Below are 25,545 nucleotides of genomic sequence, written 5' to 3'. Positions count from 1 at the left end.
TCCAATGCTGCTTCTTCCTCAGGGATGTATTCTGGGTCTGTATCCTGTTCCCTTGTTTCTACGACCTTATCCTGCTTCTTTGTGTGGACTGTGATGGTCTGTTGTCTCCAAGGCATTGTGGTGTTGTTGTATTTAGATCTCTGTTAACTGTTTGTGAAGAGCAGCCAAATGTGATTCAGGATCATCTTGGTGGTTTTTTATTGTCGGCCCGTTGGTGAAGGAGGAGGACATGGCTCTCGTTCAGTAAGTGAAGTTGCAGGAGGTGTGGGTGTTGTTATGTCTTATGGGAACTGTTGCTGTCTGCCACTCAGTTAGACAAAAATTACAACTGAATAAACATCAAAAAACTAAAAGCACATGGACAAAAAACACACAATGTAATCACACAAGAACAGTAACCAAAAAAAGAAAAAAGGGAAGAAGAAGAAAACCTGCAATATCTTGGGATAGGGCACTAAGAGAAAAAAGGTAGAGAAGGAGAATAATGACAAAAAAATGGGAAAAATGCAAAAAGAAAAACAAGGAACAGAGTTAACCATGAGAAAAAGAGGGAAGAAAAAAAAACTTAAAATTTTTTTTTTTTTCAACCAGGAACAGGGAAAAGGAAAAAGCTGAAAACTAGGACCTGGGAGAGGAAGAATAAGAATAATAGTAAAAAGGACAAAAGTATTAATAATAATAGTTGTTAAAACAGACAAATACAAGCAAACTAATCACCAGAAAAAAGAAAGTGAAAAAGAAAAAAAGAGAAAAAATTGGTGGAGGACAGGGCAGGGCACCCACGCTCCATCGGAGCACACAGAATGTGATGGAGTTCCTGTGGGCCCAGAAGGTAGGTTGGAGTAGGGGTTGGCTGCACTGCCGTTCACCAAGCGGGTGTGGGGTATAAGAGTAACAAGAGGAATATCGCACCTTTTCAGTCTTGCAGGTCCAGAGTATCCTTGGGGTTGCTGGCAAGCAGAACCTGTTCTTAAGCCCCTGGAATCTGCGAGAGCACTGTCTCTTTAAATGTCCAAAATGGTGAAGCTGCTTGTAAACATTCAAAATGGCAGCACCCTCCGGACAGGCAGAAGTCCACAGCTCAGCCCGCGTTTCTCTTTACCTTCTCCGTTTATTCCCCAGCCACCAGAGCAGTCCTCCATGCAGTCCCTTGCTAGCAGGGCTGATTTTCAGGTTAATTCTTAGGTCCTACCACCACTCGGGACTCTCCAAGCTGTCTGTGCCGTTCTGTCAGGATCACTCAGGATTGCTGCCAGACCGCAGCTCTGTCTGTCTCCTTTTTTGGTATTTTCATGCAGATTCTTCTGCTAGTTGGGATTTAGTCCACTTTTGTATTCTTCCCTTTAAGGCTCAGGGGTCCAGGATTATCTTCTGTGTCTGTTGGTTTCCCTTTTCTTTGTTGAAAAGGGTCTGTGCAGTCTTTTTGCCTAGTCCACCATCTTACTGGAATCCAAGATGTCTTTCTTTAAAAAAATAAGGGGGAGGAGCAGTGCATTTAAGTGCCATAGTGTTGCTCTTTGTGTTCATTTTCTTTACCTGAAGGGGAATAAAAAGCTGATTATAAGTGTCTTAGGCTTTCTTTTTTTTTTTTTTTCCATCATGTAAGGATTAGACTCATGTCTAATTTTGATGTTTTTCTCCAAACATTTCACTACCTATGAAATACTTGGACAACTGTACCATTCTTTGCAAAAAGCTACCAACCCCCTCATTTTATTTTGGAGCTGCAGATATATTTAAATGTCTATTCTGATGACCCTTTTTGACCTTGAGCACCTTTTCATGACTTTAAACTGTATTCTTCCTCAGTAAGTGAACAGCCTGATAGGTCATTTCATATGTTATACACTGTATCTTTTTTTTTTTTTTTTTAATTGTGATTTGGGTGTAAGTTTACAGAGCAAATTCATTTTCCATACAGCAGCTCGCATACACTTTGCCTCATGACATTGACTGCAGTTTCCCACAGTGCAACAGCTCCCCTCCCACTTCCTCCCCATAGTTACCTCTTCCCTGTGTCCTTCCCTCCCATGCACTCTTGCCCCGCCAACCTGTCTTCCTGTGCGTACACAGCCCTTCTATTCTCCCGTGACTGATCTCGCCAAGGAGAGTATCTACCTAAAGTAAATGTTCAGCTCATATGCCTGTCTTTTGTTTGGCTGGAACCCACAGGAGTGAGTTCAGTTCCAGACCTGAAGGGCAGCTAGGGGCCATAATCTCAGTGGTTCCATCAGGCTCTATCAGACCAGCAAACCTGGTCCCTTTTTTTAAAAAACGATTTTAAATTTTGTTCCACATTGTTCTCCCTCCTTGTCCAGGATCTCCTACATAGATCCCCCTCCAAGTGGTTGACAATATACACTGTATCTTCAAAGCCATAGGCAGAACTTGGACATCAGTCAGTGAGCCAGGTCTTCACAGCTACAGGTACAAGCACACAGAAGGTCAGATGTTCTTTTACAGCATTCCATGCTGCCTCACTACAACTTTGTGTTCCTGGACCCTTCTATCTTTTCCTATACCCCCAGGTACCTAGAGAGATTAGGGAAAACAATATTCAAAGAAAGAATGGCTGGGAATTCTTCAAATTAAATAAGCTCGTTGACTCCCAAGGAGAGTAAATAAAACAAATCCACACTTAGAAACAGGGAGAGGCACCGAAGACAAAGGAAACTCTTAATAAGTAGCAGAGGAAGGACATGTACCTGCTTATAAGGATTTTTGAAGATAATGGGAAATACAGAGAAAGAAATAGACAGTAGAAACAGTTTAGTGGATTCTAAGACAGTGAGCAGCACAGGGCACAGAGGGAGCATGCAGGCTGGATTGTGGTAAGGATCTCTTGAAGGAAGTGATGTCTGAGCTAGGAAGTCGGTAGGAATGAGCTAAGGGAAGGGCAGAAAGTGTTGGGGCAGGCTAATCTGGCTCTTTTAAGGAACTAAACACTCCTCCAGGTGACCAGATTGGAGAGTGGCCTTGCTCCAGAGAGGTTCTCTCTGCCCTTCTTTCAGTAAAACTGCTGCCAGGAATGTCTGAATGTTCAACATTTAGTAAAAGACAATTTTTAGGATGGTTTTACAGACTGAAGGAGGTAATGCAATTAAGAATAGTGAGCGATGAGTATTTCTTTGGACGGATACGAGACTGAAGGGTTTTTTGTTTGTTCATCATTTGCTTTTATTTGTTTGTTTTTAACCTTTGGCTCACTGATCAGCAATCCACACATATCTGTAGTCCTTATATATCCACCCAGAACTGGGGTGTTTGATTCCATACAGCAGCTCACATACACTTTGCCTCATGACTATCTCATGTGGCTTAATTCTTCATTTCTAAAAGCAATGGAAGATATAGTTATGTAGCTTGGTCTTTTCCCCTAAGGAGAAGAAGAATAAAAAAGGAATTCTGAGGACAAGATTAATTAAGAGCAAGTACTCAGTAGTGAACTTCACTGCATTAATCATCCCATTTTCTTTGTGTGCATCTTTCTTGAAGCTGTGTGAAGGCTAAGACTAGTCTGTAACCTAGTAGTGAAAATCTTTGTGAGAAGGTATTTTTGTCATGTAGCATCCTCTTTTTCAAGTTACAGGAGTTACTGAATTATTTTATACAGAATGATTAACAAATTGACAATCAAATGAAGCCAAAAAGTCTTATGTTTTATTGTCCAGAATATTTCAGAGAAAAATAAAAGATATAGGGAGGTGCTTCCAGTGACCTGAGTCATAAATCACCTCCCTTTGTGTGTAAAAGAGGCTGTCCAATGGCTCATCCCTTACAGTACAAGCTGCACCAGTATCACTGTTGTTTAGGTTTTAGAGCAGGTTATGAGTATACTCCTATGTGTTCTACATCCCTGCTGGGACATCTTTGAAGATGATAGAAAGGTCATTCAGTATTGGGCAAGGCCAACAATGTAGAAATAGGGGAGTTTTATAGCAAAATGCATAGTAGAGGCAGCTGCATTTTCTCCTGTTGACAATAAGTTGCAATCATCATTCACACACCTTACAGTCTTATTTTCCAAGGGATTTCCACCCTTGACAAATTTAGGATTTCATACCAGAGAGCTTGACATACTCATTGAGCTAAAAGTTACAACTGTTTTTCACTGAGTAGCTTGATTCTATTTCTGACATGAATTGACCAAACATGCAATCAGGATGTGTTAATTATCACTGGTGATTGGAATGCAAAAGTTGGAAACAAAGAAGAATCACCGGTAATTGGAAACTTTGGCCTTGGTGACAGAGATAATGCTGGAACTCGTATGGTAGAATTTTGCAAGACCAATGACTTGTTCATTGCAAACACCTTTTTTCAACAACACAAACGGAGGCTGTACACGTGGACTTCACCAGATGGAACACACAGGAATCAGATTGACTACATCTGTGGCAAGAGGCGGTGGAAAAGCTCAATATCTTCAGCCAAAACCAGGCCAGGAGCTGACTGTGGAATAGACCATCAACTGCTCATAGGCAAATTCAATTTGAAATTAAAGACAATGAAAAAAAGTCCAAGAGAGCCAAAGTATGATCTTGACTATATCCCTCCTGAATTTAGAGATCATCTAAAGAATAGATTTGATGCATTGAACACCAGTGACCGAAAGCCAGATGAATTATGGGAAGATATCAAGAACATTATCCATGAAGAAAGCAAGAGATCACTAAAAAGACAAGAAAAGAAGAGAAGACCAAAGTGGATGACAGAAGAGACTCTGAACATTGCCCTTGAGCGGAGAATCGCTAAAGCAAATGGAAGAAATGAAAAGGTAAAGGAGCTGAACAGAAGATTTCAAAGAGCAGCTCGAGTAGACAAAGCCAATTACTAGAATGAAATGTGCAAAGACCTGGAGTCTGAAAACCAAAAAGGAAGAACACGCTCAGCATTTCTCAAACTGAAAGAACTGAAGAAAAAATGGAAGCCTCGAGTTGCAATATTGAGAAATTCTATGGGCAAAATATTGAATGATGCAGGAAACATCAAGAGAAGATGGCAGGAATACACAGAGTCACTGTACCAAAAAGAACTGATGGATCTTCATCCATTTCAGGAAGTGGCATATGATCTAGAACCAATGATAATGAAGGAAGAAGTCAAAGCTGCAATGAAAGAACTGGTGAAGAACAAGGCTCCGGGAATTGATGGCATACCGATTGAGATATTTCAACAAACAGATGCCCCATTGGAGGCACTCACTCAGTTATGCCAAGAGATTTGGAAGATAGCTACCTGGCCAACTGACTGGAAGAGATCCATATTTGTGCCCATTCCAAAGAAAGGTGATCCCGCAGAATGTAGAAATTATAGAACAATATCATTAATATCACATGCAAGTAAGATCTTACTGAAGATAATTCAGAAATGTTTGCAGCAGTATATTGACAGAGAACTTCCAGAGGTTCAAGCCGGATTCAGAAGAGGATGTGGAACAAGGGATATCATAGCTGTTGTCAGATGGATCTTGGCTCAAGGAGGGGAATACCAGAAAGATGTTTACTTGTGTTTTATTGACTATGCAAAGGCATTTGATTGTGTGGATCATGACAAATTATGGACAACATTGAGAAGAATGGGAATTCCCGAGCACTTGATTGTACTCATGAGGAATCTGTACCTTGACCGGGAGGCTGTCGTTCGAACAGAACAAGGGGACACTACATGGTTTAAAATGAAGAAGGGAGTGCGTCAGGGTTGTATTCTGTCTCCACACTTATTCAATCTATATGCCGAGCAAATAATCCGAGAAGCTGGACTATATGAATAAAAACGTGGTATCAGGATTGGAGGAAGAATCATTAACAACCTGAGATATGCAGATGATACAACTTTGCTTGCTGAAAGTGAGGATGACTTAAGGCACCTACTGATGAAGGTTGAAGAATACAGTCTGCAGTATGGATTACATCTCAACATAAAGAAAACCAAAATCCTCACAACTGGACCAATGAGCAGCATCACAATCAATGGAGAGAAGATTGAGGTTGTCAAGGAATTCACGTTGCTTGGTTCTACAATCGATGCCAACGGAAGCAGCAGTCAGGACATTAGACGACGTGTAGCATTGGGAAAGTCAACTGCAAAGGAACTGTTTCAAGTGCTGAGGAGCAAGGATATCTCCTTGAGGACTAAGGTGCGCCTGACACAAGCCATGATATTTCCAATCGCCTGGTATGCATGTGAGAGCTGGACAATGAATAAGGAAGACCGAAGAAGAGTTGATGCTTTTGAGTTGTGGTGCTGGTGGAGAATGCTGAAAGTACCATGGACTGCTAAACGAACTAACAGATCTGTCCTGGAGGAAGTGCAGCCAGAATGCTCCTTGGAAGCAAGAATGGCCAGACTTCGTCTCACCTATTTTGGTCAGGTTGTAAGAAGGGACCATTCCCTGGAGAAGGATGTCATGCTTGGTAGGGTGGAGGGTCGACGGAAGAGGGGGAGGCCTTCAACGAGATGGATTGATACGGTGGCTGCGATGATGGGATCAAGTATAGCAGGGATTGTGGGGCTGGCGCGGGATCGGGCCGTGTTTCGTTCTGCTGTGCATGGGGTCACTATGAGTCGGAAATGACTCGACGGCACTTAACAACAACAACAACAAAATCCTCAATAAGCTTTTTATTTTGTTCTCATTGTTCCTGGCTGTAGAACATGGCTGTGTTTCTGCCCATCCCACAGGAAAAGTGGTGTGATAAACAAAGTAATTATAAGAAACGTATATGTGATAGTGGTATTTTCCTATTCTTAAACAAGTTGAAAATGGACAGTCATGTGAAATGTCAACCATTTAAGTGCAGTACATGGGAAAGAAATATATTAATAATTGTGCAGATTACTTACTAGGAACTGGGTTGAATCCAACAATGAGGAGATCTGAATAGAGAATTGCTCTCTGCAGCTAACATGTCGTGGATATGTAACACATGCCTACCACTTTGTTATGGTCATGTTGGAGGTTCCAGAAGAAAAATAAAAATGTGACTTCTCTCCTTGAGTTGCTTATAAAATCATTGGGTAGACAGACACATGTGAAATTGAGAACATGTTTAGATAGTATGTGATTAAGTGCCAAAATGAATGGTGTAGATGATAAGTGTTCTCAGAGATCAGAGGAGGAGTCATGAACGTGGGAAAGCTTCACAGGAAAGATGGGACCCAAGCTGCGTCCTTGAAGGATTGTAAACTTTAGAAGATAGCAGGGAGTTATTCTCCTACTTAGAGAAGAAGGTTCTTGGAGAACACTGGACGTTGAATATATGTAGGTGAGGTGGGCTAGACTGAACACCTTTAAGTATCAGAGAAGTTTGAACTTAACTGTATAGGTGATAAGTGCTAGAGCAGGTTTTTGAGTTGGTGAGGAAAATGATAATGTGGAAGTTTGGAGGTTTAGGTGATATGAATAAATTAGGCCATTGGACATCTGTCTAACCACAGCATCACTGTTTGTAAGTTCTGAGTTTGAGGGTTTAGAGGACATGACTAATATTGAGAAAGAATGATGTAAGAAACCAAAATGGATGTTTTAGTACCTATAAGTGGCAGGCACTATGCTACTTGCTTTACACTCATTTTTGTCATTTAAATCTCACAACAACTTTGTGATTTAAGTGCTATCACATTTTATAGATGTAGAACTGATACCTGGGTTGATGAGTTTCTAAGGCCCCACACCTAGTAAATGACAGGTACATTCCAACCCAGTTCTATTGACTTCAGGGTCTTTACTGTCATCCTATCATTGCATTTGATTGAATTCTCAGAACCACACCTCCTATGTCTACCCAAACCTTGTAGACATTTCTTGTTCCTGGAAGTTTAAATTCAGCAGAAATCGTGTGTGTGAGTCGAGGCAGTGCATTTTTTATACTCAGAGATCTAACCAATAATCTTGAAATTGGAATGTCTTAGGGAGCTCTGGTGGCATAGTGGATAAGGCATTTAACTGCTGTCTGTCAGGTTAGCACTTCAGACCCACCAGCTGCTCTGTGAAAGGAAGATGGGGTGATCTACTGTAAAGATATACAGCCTTGAAAACCCAGTGGGGGTCACTATGAGTCAGAAACAACTCAATGGCAGTGAGGGTTTTTTTGTTTTGTTTTGTTTTTTAGGCATCTTAACACTCCCAGGAAATACCCACAAATCCTTAGTGACTAGAAATTAACTAGGCTTATTCTGTTGATTCAGTAAGATATAGAGTCCCAGAAAAATGACAGAAACCTTTAAAGATCCTTCAAATAAAGCATTTCATTTGTTAATTTACCTTCAGAAATCTTCACAGGAAAGTAGTTTAGATAAATGAGATATTGACAAGGTAGAGCTGATGAGTGATTGTTTCTAACTTCTCGTATGAGTAGAGTAAAGCATTTTGCCACTGTCTCTTTCTTCTGATGGAGATTGGCTATCCACCGGAACAATTGTCCACAGTTCTTTATTCATCTCCAAACCAAAACAAAACCAAAGCTGTTGCCTTCAAGTCAATTCTGATTCATGGCAACCCCATGTGTAACACAGTAGGACTGAACTTCATGAGGTTTTTGTTGGCAGCAATCTTTATGGAAGCAGATCAGCAGGCCCTTCTTCTGCATTCTTCTGGATGGGTTCAAACTGCCAACTTTTCAGTTAGCAGCCGAGTACAAACCAGGGAGCACCCAGGGACCTTCTCTGATCTCCAGTGTTGTTTTATCACCCAGTCCCTGTCAGAAGTTTCTGAGTTGTGCAGTTGTGTTTCCATGGGAGGCATGGAAACTGCTGATGGTAGTGGCCTGTTGTGTTAGACTGGGTTCTCTAGAGAAACAAAAATGAGTAAAGCTTATATATATGTATATATAGAGAGAAATTTATCTTAGTAAAATGGCTGACACACTTATTGAAACTGGCAAGTCCCAAGTTCCTGGATCAAACGTCAAACTGGAGGCTTTTCCTGGCTCTTGCAACCACAGGGGCTGAGGAGCTCAAGGCTGGCAGGCAGTACACCGGCTGTTGACTCCAGCGAGTGATGAATCAAAGATCAAGGCCAAATGGTGCACTGTTAACTCATGGACAGTTGTAGGCAGCACAACAGAATCCTGATTCACAGAAGAATGTCTCTCTTCCCAGGATGTCCTTGGATTTACTGGAAGCAGGCCACACCCCTATGGAAACTCCCCTTCAACAGATTGGCCACTCAGAACATAGTCATCTGATCCCATCATGGGAACAACCACACCACAACAGCTCAAACCACACAGAATTGTTGTCCAGCCAAGTAGACACACAGCTCCAACTATCACACCTGTGTAAAGTGGCAAGAAGGTGTTAGGGACTGTTGAAGGAGGCTGGTTGCTCTGCATTGTCAACTGGGTTGCAGATAGATGCTTAGTGGGGTATGAGCACTTGGGAGGATAATGATAGGGCAGCACCTTTGGAGATCTCAGATTATGGAGAAAGTAGAACCATGTTGCAGACTCATCCTGATATGGGAATCTGTCAAACTCTGAGGGCAAGAAATTTATTTTGAAATTGATTTTCATCAATTTGGAAAAGGAAAGTTTATGTATACCAGTGTCTATAATGTTCATAAAATTTTTCAACCAAACATATATTTTAAATGGAAATGATTCTTTTTAGTATTTAGTATTTGCCTCAGATAGATTTTCATTCAGAACTCAAACATTCAGTGATCTCTTTAATCTGAGACAATAGAAGTTTGGTGGAGAACTTTTAAAAGGATAAGTATAATGGTTTTTTGTTTGTTTCTTTTTCTAGTGATGTTTTGTGATAATAACTGTCCTTTTTTTTTTTTTTTAAACTTCAAGTATTAAGAAGAGGAATTTACCAAAGGGCATAATTATCCATATTATGTCTCCCTTTCTCCTGAGGCCTCTAGGAGGCCAAAGTGAGATTTAATAGTTAACGTTATGATGCAGTCAAGCCTCACCTTCTTAGTTCTCTTCTCCAGTCCCCATGCCCCAAACCCAATGCCCTGATAAAAGCCGATGGACGTGTCAACCTCTAATAGGCAATTGCAACCCTGACTTGCATGTTTGAGTCATTCAGACTTGTGCTTTACAGCATTTCTTAATTTCTGAAAAGGACTGCTGTTATATATTGCTGATGATAAGTGTGTGTGTTTGGGTGTACCTTGGTGTGCATATGAACTTGATAAAGTTGTGAACTTAGTATGTCTACTTGACAGATTTCACTATGTAATCACTTTTACCATTAAAGTAGAGTCCCTGGGTGATGCAAATGGTTAAGGCACTTGGATGTTAATCAAAAGGTTGCAGGTACAAGTTCACCCATAGCTACAAAAAAAAAAAAAAAAAAAGCTCACTGCCATCGAGTCAGATCCGACTCATAATGACCCCTCCTTGGGTTTCCAAGGTGGTATCACTACGGAAGTAGATTGCCCAACCTTCCTTCCAAGAAGTAGCTGGTAGGTTAGGCACTATGCCACCAGAGCTACAGAGGAAGAAAGGCCTGGTGGTCTACTTCTAAAAAAAAAAAATAGCCATTGAAAACCCTATAGAGCACACATGTGGGGTCACTAGGAGTAGGAGTCAACTTGATGGTAACAGATTTTTTTTTTAAGTGTGGCTAATAAGGAAAAATTAAGGAATGCTGGTGGCATAGTAGTGTAAGCATTCAGTTGCTAACCAGAAGGTTGACAATTTGAACCCACAAGCTGCTCCATGGGGAAAGATGAGGCAGTCTACATCCGTAAAGATTTACAATCTTAGAAACCCTATGGGCAGTTCTACTCTGCTCTAAAGGGTTGTTTGAGTTAGAATCGACTCCATGGCAGTGGGTTTAGTAAGAAAAAAAAAAAAATAGTATTAAAAAGAAGCTATGAATAAAATTCAGTGTTTTCTTTATGTATCATGGTTCTGTATTTGCTTTAGGGAGCTCTGGTGCTGCAATGGTTAAAACATTGGGCTGCTAACCAAAAGGTCTGTGGTTTGAACTCACCAGCCCCTCCCTCAACCCCCCTGCAGGAGAAAGATGAGGCAGTCTGCTTCCTAAAGATTTACAGCCTGAGAAACACATTGGGGGCACTTCTGTGTTATCCTATAGGGTTGCTATGAGTCAGAATCAACTTGTTAGTGGTGGGTTTGGTTTCCCCCTCCCTCCCCAATACATGCCTTAAAAGGAGCTCCTTCTCTAAGAGGATGCTTAAATAGAGTACCAGGTTATAGGGTGTGTGTGGGTTTTTGTTTCTCTGACAAATCTTAACATGGCTTTCTGGACCTTAAGAGTTCTTTAAATTCTGAAAGCTTAGAGATTGACTGATAAGTCAAATGACCTCTCTATAACAGGGTTATTTCCTTTGGAGATATATATCAGAAGTCTCCAAATTCACTAGAACTTAAGCACCAAGTGTGACCCTGTAGGAGTTTAGGCTAGATGAAAGATGAGCAGCCATTGGCCCTGATGCCCTTTGAATTATAACTAAAGTCATTGTTGATGATATTTTCCTCTCTCTCCAGCATACTTAAAAAAAAAATGTTTGTTTTTCTGAAAATAAATAATAGCTGCTAAATGATATAATCATGCTAGATGGAGGCAGTTGAGTTGCTCTATAGAGAAATTCAGAGAATCATGTGTTAGTTATTTTGTGACCTGAAAATATATAGTTGTTGAAGTGTGTTTTTTTTTAAAGATACTCTTCTGGAAATGTTCAGCTGGTTCTTTTCTGTTCCTGGAGCTTGCATTGCTAGAAGTCACAGAAGTGTTAGGGATTCATTCACTCATGGTTTACCCGCTTCATTTTAATTCAGTAAGTAGCATTCCTCCAGTGCCAGACCCTGTGCTAGTGACTAAGGATAGAGGGAAAAAACATTCAGCCCCCACCTTGAAGGAATTGACCCACACATTTCTATCAGTTTGTCTCAACCCTTGTATTCATCAGTCTTTACTATTTCCTCAGGATTGTGCCTCCAATTCTGTCTCTGCTCCAATGATTTAAACATCACTCACACTCATTTTACTTGTTAGATTTCTTTTTCCCCATCTCTTTTACCCATTCAAGGAACTCTGTTGGTTTAGTAGTTAAGGCATTTGGCTGCTAACCAGAAGGTCAGTGGTTCAAACCCACCAGCCATTCCACAGAAGAGAGATGGGCAGTCTGCTTCCATAAAGATTTACAGCCTTCGAAATGCAATGGGGGTTGCTATGAGTCGGAATCAACTCGATGGCAGTTTTTTTTTTTTTAGTTTTACCCATTTAGTGCTCTCTGAAATAAGTGAGCCAACTTCTCTTCTCCTTTTTGTTACAGTTACAGTGTTAGGATCTAGAACCTTCGGAAGTAACTTAAGCTTAAGAGAATCTACCATATCTTACCTGACCGGTGCAGGTACCTTACCCTTGTTCGAGCAATTCATTGCTTAAAACAAACCTCTTTTGTGTCTGTGGTGGTGGTACCATATACTTTATAGTCTATGTGCTTTCTTTGAATTGACATGTTCTTTTCTTCCCTGCCACTGTGATGGGAGGATCATTTAGGAAATTGAGTTCAGTTGGAACCTAGGCCCCAAATTATCTACTCCAAATCAATTGAGGGGAAGGGGTCTAGATTTTTCTAAGAAAAATGACTGGCATACTTTGAACTCATTGCATATATGTTGGCTTATGGTCAGTAATGATTTTATGCACTTTGCAAATATAAATCCCATGAAGGAAAGGTCCATAGTACGAATCTGTTCTGTGATGGTAGCTAGCACATTGTGAATATTTGACAAATGTAAAGCAGTGAAGGACTTGAGTTCAAATCTCTTAAAATTCTAAACCTGCATTTTCAAAATTTTATTCCCTTTATTCATAAGAACCAAGCCACGTGGATGGCAAGTTCTCAACATCTTGCTATGAATTTATGACCCACTGATTGAACAGGAATTTGCGGGAATTGGTAAAGAGAAGTCACTGAGGCCCTGTGTATTTAGCTATCTATTTTGCATAGTGTATTCATCTGTGTAAGTAGAAAGTGAGAGGTGAGGGGGCACAAACCTTTGGGTGAGAGTGAGGGGTCATTGTTCTGTTGAAAAATGAGAATGATACTTAGGAAACTGGACTTCATTAACTTGAGTCGGCTTTATTAAATTATTTTGCATATTTAAGATTATTTGAATATATGCTTAAATAAATGTGAGACCATTAGACTTTGTCTGATTGCTTTTCTCTTTAATGGGAAAAATACTGTAAACCCTGAGTTTCTTCTTTAAATATCTAAACCAAAAAACAAACTCACTGCCATCGAGTCAATTCTGACTCATAGTGACCCCCACTGGGTTTCTGAGGCAGTAAATCTTTATAGAAGTAGATTGCCCCATCTTCCTTCTGCTGAGCAGCTGGGAGGTTTGAACCTCCAGCCTTCTGATTAACAGTCAAATGCCTTAGGCACTGTACCACCAGAGCGCCTTCCTTTAAATATGTTGTTGTTGTTTGCTGTCGAGTCGGCCCTGACTCATAGCGACCCCTCCTTGGGTTTCCGAGGCAGTATCACTATGGAAGTAGAATTGCCCAACCTTCCTTCCGAGGAGTGGCTGGTGGGTTTGAACCGCCAGCCTTCTGGTGAGCAGTCAAGTGCCTTAGGTACTATGCTACCAGAGCTCCTCATAGTATAAGAAAAATGTTAATTCCAACAAACTTTTCATATCAGCCCCATCACTCAGTTCTTTCCCGTCTGTAAGAAGGAAGACAAAGCTGGGCGGGCTCCTCTTTTGATAACAAAGCCCAGAAACTATTGCAGGAGTAGGGAGCCAAATCACTTATTGAAATTACAATACGACATCGTACATCTTGGGTTTTTCTTTGCAACCTTCCCTCTACTTGTATTAAGTCTTGGAAATCAGAGGTAATCATTGTCCTGATGGCAAGGTTGTGTATCCATTTAGGCTATCTGTTGTAAGCAATGGAAACCAACTCTTGTTAACTTAAGCCAAAGGAACTTTATTAGAAGGGTATTAAGAGTTCATAAAATTGATAAGACCAGAGAACTAGGCTTGGAAGTAGGCAGAAACCAAAGCTACTTTGGAGGTCAGGAACAAAAACTATCTGAAGGCATTAGTAATAATTGTTGTCCATTCAGGAATATGGTGACACCAACCATCTTCAGCCCCCTGCCCATCTGCTCCCAAGGAAACCCTAAGGAAGGAGTATCTAATTGACCTAGCTGGGTCATGTGACTGTATCTTGTTAGAGGGAATGTCAGACCCTGATTACAGTCCCATCAGGTTTTACCCAGTTTGGGAAAGGTTATTCTCCAAAGGGAAATTAGGGTAAAGTTTATTATTAGGAAGTTATGCTAAGCAACCAAAACCAACCGTAGGGTAGTGGATAGGGTTGAACACAGAAGAAGGCCAGTACTAATTGTCCTTTGGTAAATTAGGGCTAGAAGTATTTGTGCACATACATTGGCTGTGAGGTCTCTTTTTCCCTCTCCCTCTCCCTAGTTTTAGTTTGGGGCTTAGAAGGGCAGTCCTGTTGTAATGTTGGGAGCTCTGGTAGCATAGTGCTAAGGCATTTGACTGCTAACCAGAAGGCTGGTGGTTCAAACCCACCAACTACTCCTCAGAAGGAAGGTTGGGCAATCTCCTTCTGTAGTGATACTGCCTCAGAAACCCAAGGAGGGGTCGCTATGAGTCAGGTCCAACTCAACGGCAAACAACAACAACAACATTATAATGTTGTTTTGCACACTCATGGGATACTAAGTGTGTGTCACAAGGTCTTGGCGGTGAAGCAGTATGCTTTCATCAATTTAGAGAAATTAAAATTTTTTTAAAAGACCTTTTCCTTGACTGCTTCAGTGTTTATTCTAAGGCACATTTATTAGCAGTCAACCTGCTCTATGACTGTCTAATCACTGATAATTTTATACTTTAATTATATTCACCAGTAGCCATCCTTTGACCTTTGGGACTCATCTAGATAAGGTAACCCCCCCCCGTATGGTTTTAGTTGGCTGTTAGAGTTGATGTATATAGTAAGTAGCACATATAATTGTCCAATAAATATCACTTAGTGATTAAAGCTGTAATAGAGGGAATGTTAAGTTGCCCTGCCTAAGCTTGCTATTTGAGAAACAGCAATAGAACTCTACACCTTATTCTGATTTTCTGCATTTTGAAAAGACAGTGCAATCTTTCAAAAGGAAATGAATGTTAAAATACTGGAATCTGGGGAGGGTACACATCTTTTCATTTATATATGAACATCTAACCACGTTTATAGTCTCTCCTGAGCATATGACAAAATACTGATTAAATGCAATTGTTATCAAATAAATTTTAAATGATGATTTAGTGGCACTCCTGTTTGACCCTTTGTAGAGTGTTTCTATGGACAAGATAACTAAATAATGCAGAAAGCAGCAAGGGAAGATGGAAGGAATATACAAAGTTACTATACCAAAAAGAATTGGTCAACATTCATCCATTTCAGGAGGTAGCATATGATCAAGAACTAACGGTACTGAAGAAAGAAGTCTAAGCTGCATTGAAAGAACTGGCAAAAAAACAAGGCTTCAGGAATTGATGGAATCCCAGGTGATACGTTTCAACAAATGTATGCATCATTGAAAGCACTCATTCGTCGATGTTAAGAAATTTGGAAGACAGCTACCTGGCAAACCGACTGGAAGAGATCAATATTTGTGCCCATTCCATGTGGAAATTATGTAACACTATCTTAATATCACACCTCAGTAAAGTTTTGCTGAAGATAATTCAAGAATGGTTGCAGCAGTACTTGACAGGAAATTGCCAGAAATCCAAGTCAGGTTGAGAAGAGAACATGGAATAAGGAATATCATTGCTGATGCCACATGTATCTTGGCTGAAAGCAGAGAATACTAGAAAGATACTTGTGTTTTATTGACTATGCAAAGGAATTTGTGTGGATCTTAAGAAGATTATAGATAACATTGGGAGAATGGGAATCCGAAACACTTCATTATAGACCAAGAGGTAGTCGTTTCTGCAGAACAAGGGTATCTGCATGGTTTAAGATCAAGAAAGATGTCCATTGGGGTTGTGTCCTTCCACATACTTACTCAATCCAGAAACTGGAATATATGAAGAAGAACATAACATGAGGATTGGAGGAAGACTATGAACAACCTTCAGTATGCGGATGACACAACCTTACTTGCTGAAAGCTAAGATGACTTAAAACACTTACTGATAAAGATCAAAGACTACAGCTTTCAGTATTAATTACATGTCAATGTAAAGAAAATTAAAGTCCTCACAAGTGTAACAATAAGCAACATCATGATAAAGGAGAAAAGATTGACGTTGTCAAGGATTTCATTTTACTTGAATCCAGAATCAATGCCAATGAAAGCACTAGTTAGGAAATCAGACATCATATTGCACTGGGAAAATCTGCTGCAAAAGTCCTCTTTAAAGTGTTGAAAAGCAAAACTGGCACTTTTAGGACTAAAGTGCACCTGACTCAAGCCATGGTATTTTTCATTTGCCTCACATGCATGTGAAACCTGGACAATGAATAAGGAAGACCCAAAGAAGAATTGATGGTTTTTAAGTATCGTTTTGGTGAAGAATCTACCATGGACTGCCAGAAGAACAACAACAAAAAAATCTATCTTGGAAGAATAGCCAGAATGCTCCTTGGAAGCTAGGATGTCCTTTGGACATGCTATCAGCATAGACCAGTCTCTGGAGAAGGGCACTATGCTTGGTGAAGTGGAGGGTCAGCACAAGAGGACGATCTTCCATGAGCTGGATTAACACAGTGGTTAGAACAGTGGGCTTCAGCATGGCAGTGATTGTGAGGATTGTGAGGGGCAGGACCAGAGAGTATTTTGTTCTCTTATACATGAGTTGCTATGAGTTGGGACTGACCTCATGACACCTAACAACAACAAATTGTTAAATTCTTGCAGCTCCCACTATCAGTTTCTGAACCATTAGCCTAATGCTAAACCAAATACTCTGAATATTATGAGTGTCACTTGGAGGTGTTCTGGAGAGTTTACCCACTGTGTTATTTGTCTTTCAGCATCCAGTGCTTGATGAGCCAATAGCTGAAGCTGTCTGTATTATCGCAGACACAGATAAGTGGAGTGTCCAGGTTGCCACGAGTCAGAGGAAAGTCATGGACAACATGAAACTGGGCCAGGATGTCTTGGTCTCAAGTCAGGTGTCCAGTTTACTTCAATCAATTTTGCAGCTTTATAAGCTTCACCTCCCTGCTGATTTTGTGAGTATCTGTCCTCATATCACCAAAGAGATCTAGTTTATACAAACACTCCTGACAGCATTTTGATTATAAATCACAAACTTAATTTTTTTTTAAGGATAATTGGGGGTTAGCATAAGTAAAACTAGAAAATATAATGCAAAACTAGCAAACTGTAAATTTCAATAACACTAGGTCTTCTAGGAAACAAATAACATATATTGACACTCAAATCTTTTTGAATAAGGTGTTTAGCAAAGTCAGTAAGGTGTGAAGGGAGGAGGGACTGTGCTTAAGAGAAAGTAAAAAATTTTTCATTCACAAAGGCTAGTTTCTGAAGGGACTATATTTCCTTTTTCTTAAGGACCTTCCTCACAAAGTTGTTAAGGATGAAATAGAGCATTGTTTGTATGAACACATTTGAAATTTTGAAGGACCCTGTCCTAGGAAGGTGGTATCATTTGTTCCTTTTCAAATGGGATTTTAAATTACTTTCATAATGTTGTATTTAGCACAAACAACCTAAAAGCCTATAAACATCTGGAAAATTATCAGCAGCCCTCCCCTAGTTACTGGAATTACTGTACAAACCAAATTCTTCTCAGTGTGTGTGCATGCATACAAAGGAATGAAAGAGAAAGTGCTCTATATTTAGAAAGGGACAGAGAAAGGTTTCAGAATTATAAGAGAGGCTTAAGGGGGTGTAACTAGAAAAAGCTTAATGATCTGACTTCAGGGATTAGTGTGCAGATGTAAGAAACTACTTTCTCTCCTGTTTCCTTCTGCACACTTCCTTCTGCACACCGTTGCTCTCTGTAGTACAACTCTAAACAAGAGCATCCATTATCTCCCTTTTGGCCTCTATAAATGGTACAGAACTATTTACCAACAAAATAGTAAACTTAATGTCGATTGCCTACACTAATTGCTAATGTAGAGTGGTAGTTTTCCAGGGTAATTATGACTGAGTCTACAATCACACCACATTCCTCAGAAATGTCAGAACTTGTGTGGACTAAAAGGAACTTTGGAATACTGCCTGGTCATTAGCTCATTAGTGGCAGTGTTACATAATAGGAAGGACTCCGAACATAACTGGGTTACAGGCCAGACTTTGCCATTGATTAGTTGTGTGATGGTGACAATCCTGAGCATCTCTGAACATCATCTTTCTTATTTATAAAAGAAAGATAGTGCCTACTAAACAGGAGAATCTCTGAATATGAAGATTAAGATGTTGATTTTTAAGTTGTCAAAACAATAATCCAATATAACATACTTTAAAAGACAATGTATCTTAATGGCTAATGCCCAGGCTTTAGAGTCTGATAGGCTGAAGCAAATTCCAAGTTGTGATCCTTACTAACTGTGCGACCTCTCAAAGCCTCAAATCCTGTCTATGAAGCTAGTGAAGTAGTAGAACCTATTTTATAATGACTATGAAATCCAATTAGATAATTCACATAAAGTACTTGAAATCATCCTAGACATTATAAGGATTCAGGAAACAGCTATCGTTAGTATGCTTGTTAGTAACAGTTTCTTGAAACAATTGTAATGCTATGCAAAGACTGACAATACCTTTTCACTGAAATCTTTATTTGGGCTTTAAACCAAAGTATACTCTTGTAGGACATCTGTCATGGGGTAATATGACAAGCATTTATGGGTTATTACAACCCTCCTTTTGTCCTACATATGTAGGTAGTCCTTCTTTCTAGAAGCAGGTTGGATTATCCTTATTTACAGGCTGAAGTCTTCTTTTCTGCAAAGGAAAGAAAATATATTAAGCTTCTTAGACTTTTAGTGTTATGTATTTATTAAACTTTTATATGAACACAAACCATGGTATTTACAGTTGGTTCGTATGCATGCAAAGGCTGGAAAATGAAGGAAGATGAAAGAAAAACGTATTCTGTATATACACAGCTTATTTAACATCTCAGTTGTCCAATTACGATAGTTAATTCTTTTCTCTTAATTTGGACAGAAATAGGTTTAGCCATTTAATAGTATGAATGACTTGAGCCAGCGGCCCACCATCTGACCTGCTGATTTTTGGATTTGTTAGACCCAGCAACCATGTGAGTCAGGAGAAGCCTCTAGCCTGATGTCTGACCCACAGAATCGGAACTTACCAACCTCTACATACACCATCACTCATCTGTCAGTTTGTCGCTCAGTAGTAGCTTCTCTGTTGCCCTAATGCTGGAAGCTATGCCATGGGTGTTTCTGATGCCAGCAGGGTCACCTATGGTGGTCAGATTTCAGTGGAGCTTCCAGACTAAGACAGACATGGAAGAAGGACCTGGAGATCTACTTCTAAAAAAATTGGCCAGTGAAGACTTCTGAATAGCTGCAGAACACTGTATAATAGAGTGCTAGAAGATGGGTGCCTCGGGTTGGAAGACACTCAGAATACGACTGGGGAAGAGTTACCTCCTCCAAGTAGAGCTGATCTTAATGACATGGATAGTTTCAAGACCTTCATTTGCTGATGTGGCATGATTCAAAATGAGAAGAAAGAGTTGTAAACATCCATTAATAGTGATAATGTAGAATGTATGAAGTATGAATCTAGGAAAATCAGAAATAGTCAAAAATGAAATGGATGCTTATTGATAGATATCCTAGGCATTGGTGAGCTACAGAGGACTGGTATTTGTGAATTTGAATCAAAAAATCATGTAGTCTGTGCAGGGAATGACAAATTGAAGAGGAATGGTATCATATCATTGTTAAAAATAACAGTTCAAGATCTATCACTGTCAGTGATAGGTTAGTATCCATATGCCTAAAAGTAAGACCAGTTAATAAGACTATTATTAAGATTTACACACCAATCACTAATGCAAAAATGAAGGAATTGAAAACTTTTACCAACTTCTGCTTTCTGAAATTGATCAAACGTGCAGTCAAGGTACATTGATATTTACTGGTGGTTGGAATGTGGAAGTTGAAAACAAAGAAGACAGATCAGTAGTTGGAAGACATGACCTTGGTGATCGTAACAACACTGGAGACCACCTGATAGAATTTTGTAAGACCAATAACTTACTCATTGGACATAACCTTTTTTTGACAACATAAACAGCAGCTGTACACGTGGGCCTCGCCAGATAGAATGCACAGGAATCAAATCGACTACATCTGTGGAAAGACATGATGGAGAAGCTCAATTTTAGCAGACAGAACAATATCAGAGGCCAGCTGTGGAACAGACCATCAGTCGCTCCTATGCAAGTGCAAGTTGAAGCTGAGGAAAACTAAAACAAGTCTAAGAGAGCCAAAGTATAACCTTGAATATATCTCACCTGAATTTAGACTATCTCAAGAATAGATTTGACACATTGAATGCTAATGATCGAAGACCAGATGAGTTGTGGAATGACATCAAAGTCATCATACATGAAGAAAGCAAAAGTATTAAAAAGAAAAAGAATGAAAAGACTGAAATAGATGTTGGAATCGACTTGACACCAATGTGTTTTGTTTTTCTTTTTGGTAGGAAAGGAAAATGTAGCTAATTTTGATGAAAATTAAACTATAAAAACCACTTTAAGATTTCAGAAGTTGAAAATTGAAGAAATCCATCTCAGGAATAAAATCCAAGAAATAAAATCCCATCTTGAGGAGAGTAGGTGGCCAAACACAAATCCACTTGATAATCAAAGAAGGCTTTTTAAAAAATTGTCCAAATTCTTTGCTTGCAAATTAAGTATACATTCTACCTAGACATGTATTCTTTATATTGCCACATTGCAACATAGAGTTTTTGGGAGACTCTGGAAACATTGTGAATGAACTATTTTAAAAGATAAAGGAATAAAGGATTCAATGTAACATGAATGCTCTTTTAAATATTTTATAGCATGGTTATGAAAAACTGATTCAACTTGATGGCAGTGGGTTTAGTTTTGGTTGGTTATTAAATTAAAAACTGTATTTCATAACATAAAGAGCTAAAACTTAACATGAAATCCTTTCACAACTTAACTCGGTTTACTTGGGGGATATTTACATAAAAAGTGGTGAAATCTTCCCTGCTTTGATTATAACTCTTAGTCACTAACTAGTTTTATTTCTTTCACCCAATACAATACATTTATGATTTTAAGCAACGAAAAACTGAAAAGATCACATCTCTAACGGATGCTTTTTCCATGTCATCGATCTGCCCAGATGGTCAAGATCAACATTTTCAAATGCATCTGTTAATCTTTTTACCTTGAAAATAACAGGCGTAATGGTCTAGAAGAAAATTGTGTATGATGGAATTATCTTTGCCAAAGCCATCAGGTGTCTTACTGAAGATGCTTGACTATTTCTGCCTGCCAAATGCAAAAGCATTTGCCTCTGGTGAAAGACACAGATGGCTGCTGTTCTCTGAAAAATGAAGTTGGACATAATTCCAAGGGTAGGAGATGTCCTGAAAATAAATTGCCTTTTCTTTATTGTTACTAAAGACCTAGTTAAAATGCACCCTTGAAAACAAATAAACAAAAATCCAAAATAACCTTGTTCCAAGCATTCCACTGCTGGGAATGCATTGCAACAATATAATCTGAGATATAAGTGAAAACAATGCAAGATATTCTTTACAAAATTATTTCTAATAACAAAAATGCTGATTGTTCTGTGGTTAAGTAAATGGTGGTATGTTCATATTCTCGAAAATTAGTTAGCTATAAAATTATATCAATAAAGAATTCCCAATAAAAATTGAATATTGTTATAAAGTTTTTAAAAAGCAGGCAGTAATTTCTCTTATAGCGTAATCTTGACTAATAATAAATAAATGATTTTTGAATAAAGGCTAGAAAGATATATGAAAAGCTTAATATTAGTTAGAAAATACATTAACTTTTTTATTTTACAAAAGCTTATTTTTATACCTGCTAGTATTAGGGTTTGAGATGACTTGGAATTTTGTAAGTTTGTTTGAAAGGATGAGCTTATAGCTATGTACTTAGAAATGAGTTAAGAGAATTGTAGCTCTTAAAATATTGGCAGAGATGTGAATTCTTGCCCTCATTGTGAATGTTCTTGGCCTCACAGTGCATCATGCATCTTGAAGATAGACTACAGGAGATGTACCTTAAAAGTAAAATGCTGTCTGAATATCTTCGGGGACACACGCGAGTCCATGTGAAAGAATTAGGCGTTGTGCTGGGGTAAGTTCTGTGAAATGCTGCCATCCTTTCTGTGAACGGTGCTGTCCCTAGCACTTACCCACTGACCCATTTAGCCAGTACCATCTGCAGTCTACAGGGTCTAGTAACCCACTGAAGGGTTCAGTGTCTACCTCTGCTGCTCTCTGAGGAACAGCATGTTCTTTGTATCTGTTACTGCTTTGTTACACCTGGAAACAAGTCACAGAACTGTAAACTGGTGGTCAATTGTATGTTGTTCCTTTCTCCCTGAGTTATTTTCATGCTAAAAACCAGTTGCCATCAGGTCATCTCCAACTCATGGCAACCTCATGTATGTCAGAGCAGACCTGTGCTCCATAGGGTTTGCATGGGCTGGTTTTCAGAGGTAAATCACCAGGCCTTTCTCCAAGGCACCTCTGGGTGGACTCAAAGCTCCAACCTTTTGGTCATAGCCAAGTGTTAACCATTTGTACCACTCAGGGACTCCCTTCTCATGCTAGAAAGTGAAAAATCGAATCCCACTCTGCCCATCTTTAACAATGTCAGTGAGATGCCACAGTCACAGGCTGTCAGACCTGGAAGCAGCACTTGTGTTTTCAGTTTGCCCCCCAGGGGAGGAATTGGTAGCACCTTCCTCCAGGCCACAAGAGCTGCCCTTCTCCAGGACTTTCAGGGACCTGGGTCTCAGTAGGGTGGCTGCATTTCCCTTCCTTTCATCATAAACCTACCTGAAGTAGAAACGTGTTTTATGCGATTGGTGATGTGTACCATCTTCCAGAGGGCATTTGCTGTAACTTCTCTGGGAGAAGAAATTTTGACTTTTGTTTTATTCTCTACTTAATTTTTCAACAGAGAACAAAAAGACATTGTATATGAGGAATTGTCCTCTTATCGATGATGATGATGATCCCCCTAATTTTGGGAAAGAAAATATTGTATATATACTATCTTCCTTTAAGTTCTGTGTTAAGGCCTCCATCTCTCCTCCACAGTCTTGTCACACTTTCCATCTTTAACTCCTAGGGTATGACTTACTGTCTTGACTTTTCATACTTCCTGCCTTCTTTTATTTTATATGCTTCATTTGAAAAATATCTTCTGCTTCTGAAGAATTTCCCTTTATGGTTGACATGTAACATGACTTTATGCTGTGTGTGTTTTTTGTTAGTTTTGTATGTATATCTTTACCAATCTCATACTTTTCCCTAGTCCTGCCTCATGAAGTCTCCCTTTGTGTATATATTATGTTTATTTGGCATTTATTTAGTCTCTGGCCCTGACAGGTGTCTATCAACACAACTATAGAGATCATAAGGATTTATTTACCTTATGATCATCTCTAGATCCTCTTAGCCCATTATTAGTGAAAATGACATTCATCCTCTCTTTATTCCCTTCCTACATGGTCAGGGAAGCAGCACTAATGGTACTGGAGAACTTCTTGTCTACTTTGAAATTAGAACTCTAGGTAGCATTATTGAAAAAAGGAATAAAAACACTATGCCAGCTACCTTTTTTTTTTTTTTAAAAGATACAGAATTCAAGGGAAAGAATTAGGACATACTCCACAGATTGAGGCTATCCTGGCTTTTCCGTTATGTTTGGTGGCATTTAGCCAATGGCTGTACTATATCAGCTTCTGCTTAAAGAGGGGCTGCCAATGCTATGTCCATTTGAAGCATAATTTCTCAATTCAACGTCTTTTAGTGTCTGTTGCTCTCAGAATATTGTGACTCAGATGCCTGGGAAGATCTAAATTGTATACACTATTGAGCAGATCCCCAAAATTTTCCAAGGACTCATTTGAACCTAGGTACAAAATTGGCATGCATTCAGGCATGTTGACTGAAGGAATAATGAATAATGGAGAAAACATTAAAGTATGACATAATGAGGTTATAAAGGGGATATAAGGAAGTGATAGACTTAAAGTAGTATGGCCCAAACCAAAAAAAAAACCTGACTCACTGCCATTGAGTCAGTTCCAACTCACAGTGACCCCCACTGGGTTTCCAAGGCAGTAAGTCTTTACAGAAGTAGATTGCTCCATCTTCTTCCACAGAGTAGCTGGTAGGTTTGAACTGCCAGCCTTCTGGTCAGTAGTCAAATGCTTTAGGCACTACAGCACCAGAACTCCTTAGTGTGACCCAGACTATGGGGGCGGGGGGGAAACAACTCATTGCTGTTGAGTCAGATCCGACTCATAGTGACCCTCCTTAGGTTTCCAAGGCAGTATTACTATGGAAGTAGATTGCCCAACCTTCTTTCCAAGGAGTGGCTGCTGGGTTTGAACTGCCAGCCTTCTGGTTAGCAGTCAGGTGCCTTAGGCATTACGTCACCAGAAAAAACATGCAAATGTCCACATGTGTGCACATCTCAATATGCATCCACATGCCCTCATGGATGTACATGTCTGCGTGTGTGCACATAACCACTTGTATGCATGGCATACCTGCCTGCATTTCTCTTAATTAAAATTTCATTTATTAGAAATTATATTTCTATTAGTTAAAATTACACAGATGACCAATAGAGGGAGTAACAACTGAGATGGATAGATAGATAGATAGATAGACAGACATAGATAGACAGATATAGTGAGCAAGCACCCAAATATAAAGCAGTCCTTTATTTTTAAACGAGAAGCTCTAGTTTTTTGTCTTGCCTTTTTTTTTTCTTGTTCTTTTTTTATTATTGTTGTTTTGTTTTGTCTTATTTTATTCTCTCAGACAGCATTCACTGAGGAATTTTATTTAAAAAAACAGGCTTATCGTCTTTACATCTATTATATTTTTTCATTAGATTGAAACAATTATCTAACAACCTTGGTACCTAGAAATAATGTTTCCCTAATAAAGACATGCTGTTTTAAAATGACTTTTCTTTTTTCAATATTTAGGATTGAATCTAATGACCTGCCTCTGTTGACTGCTATTGCCAGTACTCATTCCCCTTATGTGGCTCAAATACTCTTATAAAGCTCAGGACAGCTCTTCCTTGGAAAAAAAAATCAAATTCTCACCTGAAGGAGAAAGAAAGAAGCTCTTTGTGACATCAATAGCATAAGAAGAGCAAGCAGAAAATGTCATTCCACCGTTTTGTTTTTGTTCTCTTGCTTTCAAGCAATGCTTCATTGGAAGACTTTAGGTTTACTTGATATAATGGCATTTGTGATTTTCCTGAACACCTTAGGCCTTTTGTTACCCAT

At 39.3% G+C, this 25,545-nt stretch overlaps 1 protein-coding gene across 1 annotated transcript in view; it reads left to right on the top strand.

The window, feature by feature from the left end:
• Window positions 1-25,315, top strand: part of FNIP2 (folliculin interacting protein 2) — a 145,275-nt gene extending 119,960 nt beyond the window's left edge. The window contains exons 16-18 of the mRNA XM_042782404.1: window positions 17,005-17,205; window positions 22,243-22,358; window positions 25,237-25,315. Of these exons, the coding sequence (XP_042638338.1) occupies window positions 17,005-17,205; window positions 22,243-22,358; window positions 25,237-25,315 (396 nt within the window). The remainder of the gene's footprint in view (window positions 1-17,004; window positions 17,206-22,242; window positions 22,359-25,236) is intronic.
• Window positions 25,316-25,545: the final 230 nt, after the last annotated feature.

Source organism: Orycteropus afer, unplaced genomic scaffold, assembly GCF_000298275.1.
Source record: "Orycteropus afer afer isolate SDZICR_OR568_19922 unplaced genomic scaffold, OryAfe1.0 scaffold00305, whole genome shotgun sequence".
NCBI classification, from domain to species: Eukaryota; Metazoa; Chordata; class Mammalia; order Tubulidentata; family Orycteropodidae; genus Orycteropus; species Orycteropus afer.
This window is presented reverse-complemented; position numbering and strand designations above follow the sequence as displayed.